Here is a 13,394-nt window from a genome sequence, read left to right as displayed (position 1 = left end):
TGGGCCGTGAGAAGCTAGCAGACAGACAGACAGACAGACAGACGGACAGACGGACAGACAGACAGACACACTTTCGCATTTATAATATTAGTATGGAGTATGGAAGTATGGATGTACAAAAATTGTCCAGTTACAGTTTTGTGAACCGTACTCTTGACATGCCCATAAAAATTAAGGCGCGTGAGAAGTCATTTTGTACGGACTATATGTCAATTTGGTTTCTAATCAGGTTTTGGCATAGAGTTATGATACTAGCCACATCACTGTGGTTTGGACATGTTTTGGACTCAGTTTTGGACTTCGTCTTTAATGCTTTGAAGGCTTTTGACTCAAAATTTCGAGGTTTAGAAAACCTTAAACCAAAAAAATTCAATTTGTGAACATAAATTTCTTACTACACTAAAATTTGCAAGCTGAAACTGCATACCCATTTATAATACATGTATGAATAGTTAATAAAGGATACCTACCTACTTAACATGAAAAACTTAATTCAATGTTTTATACGGGCCAGAAGAAACTGAAACTGTTGGCTCGTAACGAGGGAAAATTAAAGGCATATGAATCTTGCTTTGATGTGAGAGCATGGAGTCATGATATCGAGGCGCGGGACCGCTACATTAGGGACTGGATAAAGAGCGATATGCCCATTGGTGTTCTCCCTGTGCATATCGTGATCAGTTGTTTCAGAAGTATGACTTGGAGACATCGTGAAAAGGTAAAAGATTCGAATTTATTTTTATTTTTTAGAAAGAATATTATGTGAAAATGACTAATATTCCCCTTTCCTCTCCAACTAAGCGTCAAGCTTGTGCTAGGAGTAGGTACGACAATAGTGCAATGGGCAGGGTTTGAACCGACCTTTTGGTTTTCAGTCCACTCCTTTACCGGTTGAGCTATTTGAGGCTCTAAATTTCTTGTTCTTGGCTTTTCTTGTGTTATTATTCACCGTGTTTCTTGAATAAATATTTTCTATGTCTAGAATAAAATAGTATACTATATTTTTTTTTGGTTATTGTAATAAAATGCGAATATAAATAATAAACACAAATTGGGTAGCGATACTATGTTAGTAAACAGACTTTACTGCTTCGTGTTCACTATAGAGTGGAATTTGTGAAAATTAAATTTAGTAAAATGATACAACTTTTCGCAGTCTACGACAAGATGCCATCCGAATTGCAAATCAAAAGTTGTCTTAGAAAGCATTTGCAATTCTTGCCATGCAATGAAAGAATGTCTAAAAAATGACGAGCATTTTGAGAAATATTTCGAAGAGGTGAGCATTAATATTTTAATCTAATTAATTATAATACTTACTTGAATCACAATTAGGTACATAGATGCCTTAACTGTAAAAAATATTTTGTGAAATATATAAAAGCTTTTTCTTGATTAATTAAGGTGTTAAAATTATTAACTTTATTAAGTTACAGTTTCGGCATAGGTAAATTATGAAATCTTAATATACCTGCTTACGTTTTTATAGGAAGAGTTTGAAACGAGTCATTGGCCCTGTGAAAAATGTTTAGAGGCTCTGAAAAGCATAAAAATGTTTTGGAAAATTATTACACAAAGAATTTTCAAAATAAGTTTCCCCAAAAATGATGATTTAGAAGGAGCCTGTTGTAGCAATGAAAGTGTGCAAAGCGTGGCCAAGGTGTGGGAACAGGAGCTAGTGCAACAAGCGCTCGTGGTAAAAAATTTAACGCCTTTATTAAATACTCAATTAAATGAAAAAGCGCCATACTGTTGGAAATCATACACAAAATATTTGAATAAAATAATAACGCTTGATAACTTGCGATGTGTAATCGAGGACGATGACGAATCCACCGTCGATTGTAAAAAATTGAAAGAACATCAAAAACTCTGTAGTTGTGAAGATAAGGCAACCGAAACAGATTCTGTAAGACCCAGTGATACTTCGAATAAAAGAAGATCTAAATTAACCACAAAGGTAAGCAAATGTACATCGTTCAGAGCCAAGACAGTGAATTTTGGTAACGATGCTTGCAATATAGATATCGAGGAAATCAATACGTACAAAAATAATCTCGATTATTTACAACAACAATATAATATGCAAAATGATGCACTGAATCAGCTGAAAACAGAGAACATGTCGCTAAAACTTCAACTTCAAAATATGACGAGAAATTCTGCACCTTCGTATTTTACAATGGTTAAATCTGATAACAGTGCTTCTGTGATCCCAATGCCTTACGAATCGTACTGTGAAAAAGAAGAAAGTGTTAAGGTCATTGATTCCGAAATGATCATATCTTTAAAAAATTGCGAACATGAGGTAAGGGTTAAGTTCTTACACATAACCTTTTTGTAAATTTTGAAATTAATATAAGGATGATGCTTTAAAATTATAATATTATACTATAACTAACTAGCTGGCCCACCCCAGCTTCGCGAGCGTAGAATTTCTGAAAAACAATTGAATTTCCAGAATTTCAAGCATGTGTCGTTGCTACAAGTTCTTCATAAAACCAACGGTTCGAGAGTAAAAGATGGAAATTTTGTTGATGAGAATAATTATCGCACGAAACAACAGGATCCAATTAAAATTTTGTCAACAGGTATTTGCTATAAAGTAGTAAAGTAATAAATTATTGATTAAGATATAAAATCTAAAACTAAAGGCGGAGAATAGCGTTGAAAAATCGGAGTAAAGTGATTATAGAAACATAGTCAAACAACAGAACAACATTCAATGTGCCCCAGGGCTAAGTTACCGCCCCGCATTTCTTGAATATTTGCACAAAGATGTGGGTAAAATTAAGAAGAAATCAAAAACTATATTGCACACAAAGGAAATACGTTTAGGTTTTATGGAAGAAAATGAGTTTTAAAGATTTTTTTCTATTTTCAGTACAAAAAACATTTGGTGCAATCATAAAAAGAGAACTTACGATAGCGAATCAAAAGAAACGCCATCCAAAAGAAGTAGAGATAGATGCATCTTATCAAAAAGTCCATGCAAGCAGATCCGTGCCCTCTTGCTCTACATTATCTTCCCGATCTTCACTATCGTGTAAGTTTGTAAGTATTACGAGATAAAATTAATTAGGTACTATTAGAACCTAGAACTTACTCTAGTTCTTCTGGTAGAGGAGTTAATTTTTCTCCCTCTCTTGTAACCAAAGATTTCAAATTCACATCAAAGTACTTCCACTTTTTGTTATCACGCAACTTTTACTAGGCCTCAAAGTCTGTAGGAATTTCTAGTCTTAGCCGTCACCGAGTACAGTGCTATTACGTACGTGATCTATATCCAAGATAATATAGCTGCTATCTTTTTATTCCCAACTTCTAGATACTTACTAAGTAGTTTAAGGACAAATATTTTTTCAATAATTTTATATTTCCCTTCCAGGTATCTACGACTGATGTGAAATACATCTAACGTTAATATTTTGCAACAAAATTGTACAAGTATGTATGATGTAGGTGTCTTAGTGGTAATAAAATGAAAATTAAATGTAATATTATTATCTTTTATTTAAATTAAACGAGCCATTATATTAATCATGCGATCGTATATAAGTTTTTTTGCATCAATAGCGAATATGAAGTCTAAATGATTGAATTTAGGGTGCGGCACTCTGTATTTGCCGATTACGGACTTTATTTCTCTCCATAAATAGTTCACATCTTCGGGGGAAGAAAGCCAGTCATTGTCGCCGTAGTGGAGGAAAACAGGTGTAGTTATTGCACTCAAGTTGTAAGCCGGTGGTGTAAATGTACCATAAGTGCGTTTGTTTGTGAGCCATCCGTGGTTGAAGTTGGCGAACTTTTTGGATTTATATAACTGTCCAAAATGGATCATTTGTCTCGTTGATGCACCGGCTGGTGTGTGGCCGAATACTACTGGAAGCATTGTCTGGAACAAGCCATCATAAAGTATTAAGTCAGGTATCTGTATGGACCACAGTGATTGAAACAATATAACTATGTACCTAAGTACTCAGCTTTCTGAAAATTGGCGAAATCAAGCCGGCAAATTTCAAATTGAAATACTATCATGACGATAGAGCTGATTTGCTCAGTAGTCGAAATTGATTGTACGATATGTACGAAGCGATTTGCCTCCTCATTTCTAACGCTTCGAACCGCTAGGATAGGGAACGCCCTTCCAGCATCAGAATTTTCAATATGGGTACCTTCAAGTCAAAAGTGAATGGCATCTTCTAGGAAAGCGCACTCCATCTTAGGCTGCATCATCACTTACCACCAGGTCTGATTGCAACCAAGCATCATCATCATCATCATCAACCGATAGACGTCCACTGCTGCACATACGGACTTCCACACGCCACGGCCTTGATCCACCTGAATCCAGCGGCTCCCTGCGACTCGTCTGATGTCGTCCGTCCATCTAGTGGGGGCTCTTCCAACGCTGCGCCTCCCGGTGAGAAGTCGCCATTCCAGCACCTAAGGACCCCAACGTCTATCGGTTTTCCGAACTATGTTCCCTGCCCATTACCACTTCAACTTCGCAATCCGTTGAGCTATGTCAGTTACTCTAGTTCTCCTACGGATCTCCTCATTTCTGATTTGATCACGTAGAGAAACTCCAAGCATAGCTCTCTCCTTCGCCCGCTGAGTGACTTTGAGCTTTCTTATGAGGCAGCCAAGCGCTGTGTATTTTAAAAAAACCCTAAAAAGGTATCTAGCTTACTCTATTCAACTGTTGAGCATTATATCCACATAAGAGGAACAATATGTTGGTGCACAGAGACTGGGTGATTGCTTCCTCCATGCACAGCTTTTTTCCTGCTAAATCATTGATCCACCCGTTTGCCATAAACTCGTTGGAGCCAATCAAACGCAATATTCTCTGAAAATTTTTTTCTATTTAAAAAATATTTATCTCTAACCTAAACTTTATCTAAATGTATAAAAAGAAAAGGTGTCTGAGTGATCTATCAACGCACAGCTCAAACTACTGGACGGATCGGGCTGAAATTTGGCCTGCAGATAGCGATTATGACGTACCTACGCATCCCCTAAGAAAGGATTTTTGAAAATTCCACCCCTAAGGGAGTGAAATAGGGTTTGAAATTTGTGTAGTCCACGTGGACGAAGTCGCGAGCATAAGCTAGTCTATATATCTATTTGTTAGGTGCTAATGAACTTTATTCAAACAGTAGCACAATTTAATATAGCCCACTTGTGATAGCGATTTATGTAGACTTTTCCTCTTCAAATTTATGAACACTTGACAAGTAAAACAGCTATTTAAGTACCTACTATATTAGGTATCTAATACTTGTTTTTGTTTGATAAACTTTATTTAGTTCAGATTATCTTTCTAATACCGGATCTACCTGATAGTGTGCTATTAGTGTAGAACAGGCAGTTCTGAAATTAGTATGACAGACCTGGAATCACCTAATTTGAACCTAACGGCAAAGTCGTACTGCCAAGCGATTTAGCGTTCCGGTACGATGCCGTGTAGAAACCAAAGGGGCATGGGCTTATTAAAAACTGCCATACCCGTTCCAGGTTAGCCCGCTACCATCTTAGACTGCATCGTCACTTACCACCAGGTGAGATTGCAGTCCAAGGGCTAACCTGTATCTGAATAAAAAAAAAAAAAAAAAATAGAACAGAAATAAAAATAAGTAATTCTAAGCATCAAATTAGGTTATTCCAGATCTGTCATACTAATTTTGGGGCAGCCATACCTACTGATATTTTGTAAAACCGCGCTTTTCCAGTCTCTTCTTTCGCTAGCCGGACTCTAAATTAAGTAACATAAGCTGATGAAAAAAAAATTAAAGGTATGGTAAGATAGCACACGGACATTAGCCACAGATGATTAAGATTTCCTACATCGAGCTGATATATTTTCTTCTTAACTGAAGTTACCTGCCATACTTACTTCTAAAGAATTGGTAAATGGTGCAATTGCTCTAACGAGAGGACTTCTGATGTTCCCAACATAGGCAACGGGAGCTAGAGCCTGCATCGCTATAATTTTGTCATTGTACTCCGGTCTAGTCGAAGCCATCACCCAAAACGCTGTTGTACCCTGAGAGAAGGCCACGTACTGAAGTTTCTTAACACCAGTTTCTTCAATCACGTAGTCGATCATAGCTGGGAGGTCGTAGTAACCGATCTCGTGCCAGCTGAACTTCCAAAATATAGAGGAAGATGGTTTCATATTGACGTGCCTGCGCGAGTAAGTGTTGCCTCTGGCGTTACCCATCCATACGTCGTAGCCTGCTTCGGCTAGAATGTAGCCTGAAATAGTCATAATTTAGCTAAAATCTTGACTAGCCCCACAAAAGTAGGTAAAGAGAATCTATACTACTTAATAAATAAAACCGGCCAAGTGCGAGTCAGGCTCGCGCAATGAGGGTTCCGTACCACAGTCATATTTTTTCGACATTTTGCACGATAATTCAAAAACTATGACGCATAAAAATAAATAAAAATCTGTTTTAGAATGCACAGGTAAAGCCCTTTCATATAAAACACATCACATTTGTGTGATGTAACCACAAATTCACGGTTTTCGGATTTTTCGCCTAATGCCAGCTATAAGATCCACCTACCTGCCAAATTTCATGATTCTAGGTCAACGGGAAGTACCCTGTAGGTTTCTTGACAGACCGAAGACAGACAGACAGACAGACAGACAACAAAGTGATCCTATAAGGGTTCCGTTTTTCCTTTTGAGGTACGGAACCCTAAAAATTGAAGTGTCTGTCTGTAATTTCGAAATAACTACCTCATATTAAGCTCATTATGATTATTTGAACTGTACCATAACTAAATCACACGTTTTTTAAATTTTTGTCCGCCTGTCTGTCTATCTGTCTGTTTGAACGAACGGGCTAATCTTTGGAACGGCTGAACCTATTTTGACGGGACTTTCACAGACAAGTAGCGGAATAACCAGGAAGTAACATAGGCATAACAACGTCAGGCAACAACAACGTCATATGAATGACAGAGACAACGATCTACAAAGCCGAAATGTCATTTTAAAGGCCGATGTACATTACTTTCTGCCGCGTACTGTACTTAATTTGTTCAAGGCTGCAGCCTACAGCATTACTTATCTAGGTACAGCGAGTGGCCTTGGGTGACAGTATCAAGGTCTACACGATGTGACGTAGAGACCCATGCAGTTTTCAGGCGTCCTAAAGGATCACCATTGGTACTTATGTCGAATCTACCTCTCATTAGTATGTCCATAATGCTTTGTTTTAACAGAAACCTCGAACCTTTGTGAAAAAATCTGCCGGATATTTGAAATTGTCTTACCCAATCCTTTATCAGTGCCCATTAGCACCCATTCAGCAGACGATGATAGCAGGCCATGCTGCAAGAATACCACGGGTCGGTTGCTTCTGCTGGTGTTGTATTTGCCGTAAGGTATTCTATGCAGCTCCAGTACATACTTGTCCTCTGTGTAGACACGATGTATTTCACATGGGTACCCGTACTTACGTGCCAGAGTGAACTAGAAGTTTTGATAGATATTTTTAGGCCATAGTGGCTATGCGATCTTGTGCTATTTCATAAGACCATGCTGGTTCTATATAGGATGCATTCAAATTAACTGATTTTTCGGGCAACTGAAGTGCTGGAACTCTTTGATTTTCCAGGATAAAAAGTATGGCCTATGGTCTATGGAATACAAGCGGAATACAAGATATCTCTGTACCAAATTTCATCAAAATCGGTTGAACAGATGGGCCGTGAAAAGCTAGCAGACAGACAAATGGATTAATAAAAACCGGTGCTATTAAAAGGCACAGAAAAGGATAAGAGAGACGAGATCCATGTTCAGCAATGCGTCTTTGGGTTTAGATGATGATTTCGGAATTAGGTATAAGTTCCGCAAATTGCTAATGCGCGTGGCCGCCATTGAAGTGACGTCAACACTAGACTGAACTTTCGAGCTGATGGTATATATTTTTATTTCGGCTGTCGTCAAAATGACGTCATTTCGATGTTAATGAAACATGGTTCCAGCGCAATAGCAATTTGCGGGACTTACACACGAGTAGTAGGTAATCCTCCTAGATAATAGATGCTATCAGTAGGTACCCTTATTATAAATGCGAAAGTGTGTTTGTTTGTTGGTTTGTTGGTTAATTGGTTTGTTGGTTTGTTGGTTTGTCCTTCAATCACGTCGCAACGGTGCCACGGATTGACGTGATTTTTCGCATGGGTATAGATAAAGACCTGGAGAGTGACATAGGCTACTTTTTTCCCGGGAAATCAAAGAGTTCCTACGGGATTTTTAAAAATCTAAATCCACGCGTACGAAGTCGCGGGCATCAGCTAGTAAGTAATATATTCCTCACTGTATTTTTTTATAAGTAGTGTTATGATTATATACATACAGTATCCAAAGAAGCATCTTCCTTGATATTTTGAAAGAGTTCTTTTATACCTTCCGTGGCTAGCACCGAATTAACACAACCTAATGCATAAATAAACAAAACAATGTTTAAAAACATCTTTTTTTTCGGCATTTTGGTAAAACACTCGGCACGGATGTTTATTTATGCTTTGATACAACAATACTAACATTTCTGTTAAATTTTAAAACAATGTCTATTGTTTATCAAAGACGGATTAGCAACTGATAAGGTCTTGTCTAATACGGTAAGTGCAGTAAGTAGCTGTACCAATGGTAGCTGTATCTAATTTGTTTGTTGTTGTTTGTTTGTAACGTGAACTAGGCACAATCATTTGGTCACCTCGACGGTCGATCTACGTTACGTAGATACCAAAAGCTTTGGAATATGGATTATTCAATCACTATCATGTAAGGGAACATATACCTACAGATATTTGGCAGGATTTATGTAGGTATCTACTTTATTTTGTGATGGTGATCTAGGTGTTCGTTTATTAGTCATATTTTATAGTAAACGGGTTAAGGTCAACTACATATTATTAATCTTGTTATATCAGTGTAGGCAGTGGCGTGCACAGGTTTGAAGCCAGGGTAGGCATTTGTTAGCTAGGAATCTGTTCATTAGCAGGTCAAAATGAAAAATATGCATTGAGCTATTACAACTGGGGTAAGCAGTGCATTTATGCCTCTATGACCTGCACGCCCCTGAGTGTAGGGTATTTAAGTAACATTTCGAAATAATATATAATTACAAGGTATGATAAAAATTGACACCTACAAATTATACGATTTTTATCTTTTTTATTCTCAAGTTCGAAACCGATCATAAAACTATTAATAATATTTAGGTAACTACCTACTTATTATTTTATCAATGCATCAGTGATTACAGATTATCAAAGGTCACAATAATACCTAAAATATATCCAAACAGACTACCTACAATTATCTATGTACTTAATTAAATTTTTGAATTCTAGATATTATATTCCACCCAAGTGCATCAAAGGCCTAAGGGGTTTTACAAATCTCGTGAGTAGAGTTCCCACGGGATTTTATTTTCTGTAAATTTTCCGGGATAAAAAGTAGACTATCTCCATTTCGGGATACAAGCTATCTCTGTAAATTTCGTCAAAATCGGCTTAGCTGATAGGCCGTGAGGACTGAAAAGGTAACAACACACAGACAGATAGACACACTTATACAATATACAATATTAGTACGTATGGATAGTACCTATGGACCACGAAGATACCTACATCGCAGATTTAGGGCCGAAACACATAAGCGCGTTGCGGCGCCGCGCCGCTGAAATCGGCAGTGCGCTATAGCGGTGCGGCGCCGCAACGCACGACGTGAATTCCAGCGTTATGACGTCATACTTGTTGACAAGGATGCAGTTTGTTTCTAACACTCTTGCAAACAACACGTGTCAACCGAGAAGCAGTTTTAAAATTAAAATGTCTGACGTTGACGTCGATCTGTTTATATCTTCGGTTCAGGAACACCGTTGTTTGTGGGATACTAGTGACGAAACCTATAAAGACAAATTTATAAAACAAGAAGCATGGAAAAGCATTTGTGAGATCGTTTATGTTGATTACAAGGAAAAAAACTCAACCGAAAAATCAAAACTGGGTAAGTAGTAACATATAGTCTTAGGCAATGATATTTTAAACTAAAGATAAGTTACGTTCATAGTAATTTACGTTTTAAATCTGTTCCTGTGTTTAAATCATTACCTCCCAGCAATCCAAAACTGCACACATTTGCAAGTTTTACTGATTAGCAAACCAAAAGATATGAAATAAAACGCAATTGAAAGAGATAGCTATAATTTTAATGGTTGCACTTCAAACGTTTCTTGTGCATAGAGTAACATTTATAGTCGTAGAGTGGACACTTGATTCAAAACTATTCAAAAGTACATAGATAAGAAATAAAACATCTTACAAAAGTAAATCACATTTATTGAAAATTTTAACAGTGAAATAATTAATAATGAAAGAAAAGAAATAAAATACACATTTTTAACCGACTTCAAAAAAGGAAGAGGTTACTCAGTTCGACCGTATATATGCTTTTTTTATGTTTGTTCACAACATGTTAAATAGTTTGAATCAAATGTATTAAGGTATTATTTGTATTTTGAACTGAGTAGGTATACGAACATTCATATTTTGTTTAATTGCCAACTTAGGGCGCCAACATCACTGGAAAAGTAATTACAAAAATCATTCCGTATTAGATGTGGGCTTAAATTATTTTCATTTGCTGTGGGCAAATGCAACATTTGCAGATCAGAATCATCAAAGATAATGTCATCGGTCGCTTGTACTCCATCTCGATTCAAAACAAAGTTGTGCATTACACAACATGCCTTGATAATGTCTGTCGCAAATTCGTATTGCACATTCATAGATCGATGAAATATGCGCCATTTATTGGCTAGGATGCCAAAAGCGCACTCGACATATCTTCGGGCACGACTCAGTCGATAATTGTAAACTCTTTGTTGTACCGACAAATGTTTTCCTGAGTAAGGGCGCATGACGTTATTCGAAATTGAGAATGCTTCATCTCCTACAAAAACAAATGGAGTTTCATTTTGAGAACCTGGTAAAGGCTTTGGTACAGGAATAGGTAATTTGCGTGTCATAATCAAATCATAAAGTTTAGAGTTCTGGAAAACGGTGGAGTCACTTTCCTTGCCATACGCTCCTATATCGACAAAAATGAATCTATATCTAGAATCTACAAGAGCTAATAAAACTATTGAATTATAGCCCTTATAATTGTAAAACAGTGATCCACTGTGCGCAGGACATGTAATACGGACATGTTTACCATCAAGAGCTCCTATGCAGTTAGGAAAATTTGCTTTCTTGTCAAACTCAATAGCGACATCTTCTAGAACCTGTTTTGTTATAGGAGGTATATTTTGACTTGATAGATGTTTCCATATGGCGCGACAAACTGTCCTTACAATTTTTGCTATTGTACTTGCTCCTCGGAAGTAATTCGTATGCATGGTTTTAAAGTCACTGCCGGTTGCTAGAAATCTAAAATGAAATAATAATTAGTAGGCAAATAATAAAATAATACAAATGTAGGTATAATCAAACTCAAACCGCGCAGGTAATAGTGTTGCTAAAGGAATAGATTTTCAAAGATAGACAGGTAGTTTTTCAAAGAAGTACTCAATAAATATTTTACATTATGGTTGTTCTAGGCAAAGTCAATCAGTTTTTAACTTGCCTAAGTCAAGAAAAAGCAGAAAATTATTCTTTTTCGGCGGCCAGCCATTTATATGAAATTGGATGGACCGAAAGTACTTATGAAAGTTATATCAAATTTTATATGTAGTATAAATGGAATCTAGGGAATTTTAGTCTTTATTACTATTTTTCACTTGTGAAGTTTTTTGTTGCAGGTAATGATTTAGTCAAGAAGTGGAAGGCCATAAAAGATAATTTTGCTAAATATCAAAAAAAACTAAAAGATGCCAATCGATCAGGAGCTGGAGCTGCAAAAATTAAAGAATATCACTTGAATAAACAATTACAGTTTTTGAAAAAGGTTTCACAAAATGCAACTGATTCCAGTTTATGCGTAGCGGAAGGAGATATTGAGAATGAAATAACGGCATTGCCTCGTTATAAAAGTCAACCACGAAAACGAAAGGCAGATGATAAGGATGATATTGAAGAAGATTTATTGGCAATATTAAAAACACCGGAGAATAGACATTTGCATTTTTTCAAGGGGATTTTACCATCTCTACAATCGTTAAATGAGAATCAAACATTGATATTTCAAAGTCGGGTGCTTCAAATATTAACCGACATTCTTCAACCTTCAATTCATCAAAATACACATCACGGCTATAATCAAGAATATCAGCATCAGGGTTACAATCAAGGATATTCAACTATGAGATACGATAATACGGTTCAGAGTGGCTACCACACTTCTACTCCTGGAAGTTCGATTACTGAACAGAGGACTACCTCATCATCAAACCAACAACGTCCAATAAATTCACCATTTTTACTGGACGAAACGTCAGCTACTTCCTATGTTTCACAAGATGAGGAGTTTGATTTTTCTTAAATTGATCATTACATTTTTTAAGGCCTATTAAAGTATTCTTAAAGTAAGAAAATTGTATAATGCAAAAAGCTTAATTTGATTCTGTCTTGTTTCATTTGAACCTGGCTTTGTACCACTAGGTACCCCCAAACCATGAACACTAGTGATGCAAAATTTTTATCGACACCCCGCTAGTACCACAGGTGTATAAAGCCAGGGGTACAAATAAAACTAAACATTTGATTCCGAGTGCCATAAACATCAATAAAAAAAAATAAGAAACCTATTTGTTTTACCTTAAAGTTAAGCCCAGCATTTCCAAAGCAGTAACTGGTTTTCTTCCTTTATTTTTTTTCTTCTGTATATATTTTGATAACTCGCTTAATAGCTCTTCAAATGATGATATACTCATTCTAAAGTAGGCAACAAATTTTTTTTCGTCTATCTTTAATGCTTCGTATTTTTTAGAAAAGAACTCGCCATTTGGATTCATACCCTTACTTAATGGATGTATCCAGTATCTTCTTTGCCGTATTTTTAAGATAGAATAATGTCTTCTTAATAACAAATAAGCAATAAGTTTATTACGATCCATCGCAGAGAGACGTCTATCCACACTCAAAAATCACGAGAAAATGGTTGCCCTACCATAATGCCCTGTTTCGCGACGCCGCAACGCGGCAACGCAACTGCCGATTTTGGCGTTGCGGCGCCGCAAAAATAAGCAGTTTGCGTTATGTGTTTCGGCCCTCAACTGAATGTTTAGCCGCAATTTTTCAATACCTGGGCAGACCTCTTTTTTTATTTACCGCCGTTATTTTCAAAAATTCAAAGATCCAAGCTCGCGCCTCGAACAAAAATTCGCGCCTATTTTGCATTTTTTAAATATAACTAGGTCCTAACT

The 13,394-nt window shown here is 36.7% G+C and overlaps 3 protein-coding genes and 1 long non-coding RNA gene across 4 annotated transcripts; 2 read left to right on the top strand and 2 right to left on the bottom strand.

Moving 5' to 3' along the window:
- The first annotated feature begins 459 nt into the window (after positions 1-459).
- Positions 460-3,434, top strand: LOC117984821 (uncharacterized). The gene is made up of 6 exons (XM_034971487.2): positions 460-718; positions 1,157-1,279; positions 1,490-2,308; positions 2,462-2,591; positions 2,885-3,054; positions 3,389-3,434. The coding sequence occupies exons 1-6, from the start codon at positions 497-499 to the stop codon at positions 3,416-3,418; spliced, it is 1,494 nt and encodes a 497-aa protein (XP_034827378.1). The 5' UTR covers positions 460-496; the 3' UTR covers positions 3,419-3,434.
- Positions 3,435-3,498: 64 nt separating this feature from the next.
- LOC117984849 (lipase 3-like) lies at positions 3,499-8,578 on the bottom strand. Its single transcript, XM_034971510.2, has 5 exons — positions 8,379-8,578; positions 7,291-7,489; positions 5,900-6,261; positions 4,694-4,852; positions 3,499-3,895 (listed from the first exon to the last, which is right to left on the bottom strand). Exons 1-5 carry the CDS (start codon positions 8,508-8,510, stop codon positions 3,515-3,517), a joined length of 1,233 nt encoding a protein of 410 aa, XP_034827401.1. The 5' UTR covers positions 8,511-8,578; the 3' UTR covers positions 3,499-3,514.
- A 1,094-nt stretch (positions 8,579-9,672) lies between these two features.
- Positions 9,673-12,772, top strand: LOC117984875 (uncharacterized). The gene is made up of 2 exons (XR_011236847.1): positions 9,673-10,036; positions 11,832-12,772. It is a non-coding gene; the product is annotated as an uncharacterized lncRNA (long non-coding RNA).
- LOC117984858 (uncharacterized) lies at positions 10,348-13,233 on the bottom strand. Its single transcript, XM_034971521.2, has 2 exons — positions 12,787-13,233; positions 10,348-11,460 (listed from the first exon to the last, which is right to left on the bottom strand). The coding sequence occupies exons 1-2, from the start codon at positions 13,083-13,085 to the stop codon at positions 10,572-10,574; spliced, it is 1,188 nt and encodes a 395-aa protein (XP_034827412.1). The 5' UTR covers positions 13,086-13,233; the 3' UTR covers positions 10,348-10,571.
- Positions 13,234-13,394: the final 161 nt, after the last annotated feature.

Source organism: Maniola hyperantus, chromosome 1, assembly GCF_902806685.2.
Source record: "Maniola hyperantus chromosome 1, iAphHyp1.2, whole genome shotgun sequence".
Classification (NCBI taxonomy): domain Eukaryota; kingdom Metazoa; phylum Arthropoda; class Insecta; order Lepidoptera; family Nymphalidae; genus Maniola; species Maniola hyperantus.
This window is presented reverse-complemented; position numbering and strand designations above follow the sequence as displayed.

What these genes read in the sequence shown, in the direction of transcription:
- LOC117984821 (XM_034971487.2), top strand. Translation starts at nt 497, where the DNA reads ATGTTTTATACGGGCCAGAAGAAACTGAAACTGTTGGCTCGTAACGAG. An exon ending in CTTGGAGACATCGTGAAAAG is followed by an intron (nt 719 to 1,156) that starts GTAAAAGATTCG and finishes AACTTTTCGCAG; the next exon opens with TCTACGACAAGATGCCATCC. An exon ending in TTGAGAAATATTTCGAAGAG is followed by an intron (nt 1,280 to 1,489) that starts GTGAGCATTAAT and finishes ACGTTTTTATAG; the next exon opens with GAAGAGTTTGAAACGAGTCA.
- LOC117984849 (XM_034971510.2), bottom strand. Translation starts at nt 8,510, where the DNA reads ATGCCGAAAAAAAAGATGTTTTTAAACATTGTTTTGTTTATTTATGCA. An exon ending in GGGCACTGATAAAGGATTGG is followed by an intron (nt 6,262 to 7,290) that starts GTAAGACAATTT and finishes TGACTATTTCAG; the next exon opens with GCTACATTCTAGCCGAAGCA. An exon ending in ATGCTCAACAGTTGAATAGA is followed by an intron (nt 3,896 to 4,693) that starts GTAAGCTAGATA and finishes GGCTTGTTCCAG; the next exon opens with ACAATGCTTCCAGTAGTATT.
- LOC117984858 (XM_034971521.2), bottom strand. Translation starts at nt 13,085, where the DNA reads ATGGATCGTAATAAACTTATTGCTTATTTGTTATTAAGAAGACATTAT. An exon ending in ATGCTGGGCTTAACTTTAAG is followed by an intron (nt 11,461 to 12,786) that starts GTAAAACAAATA and finishes ATTTCATTTTAG; the next exon opens with ATTTCTAGCAACCGGCAGTG.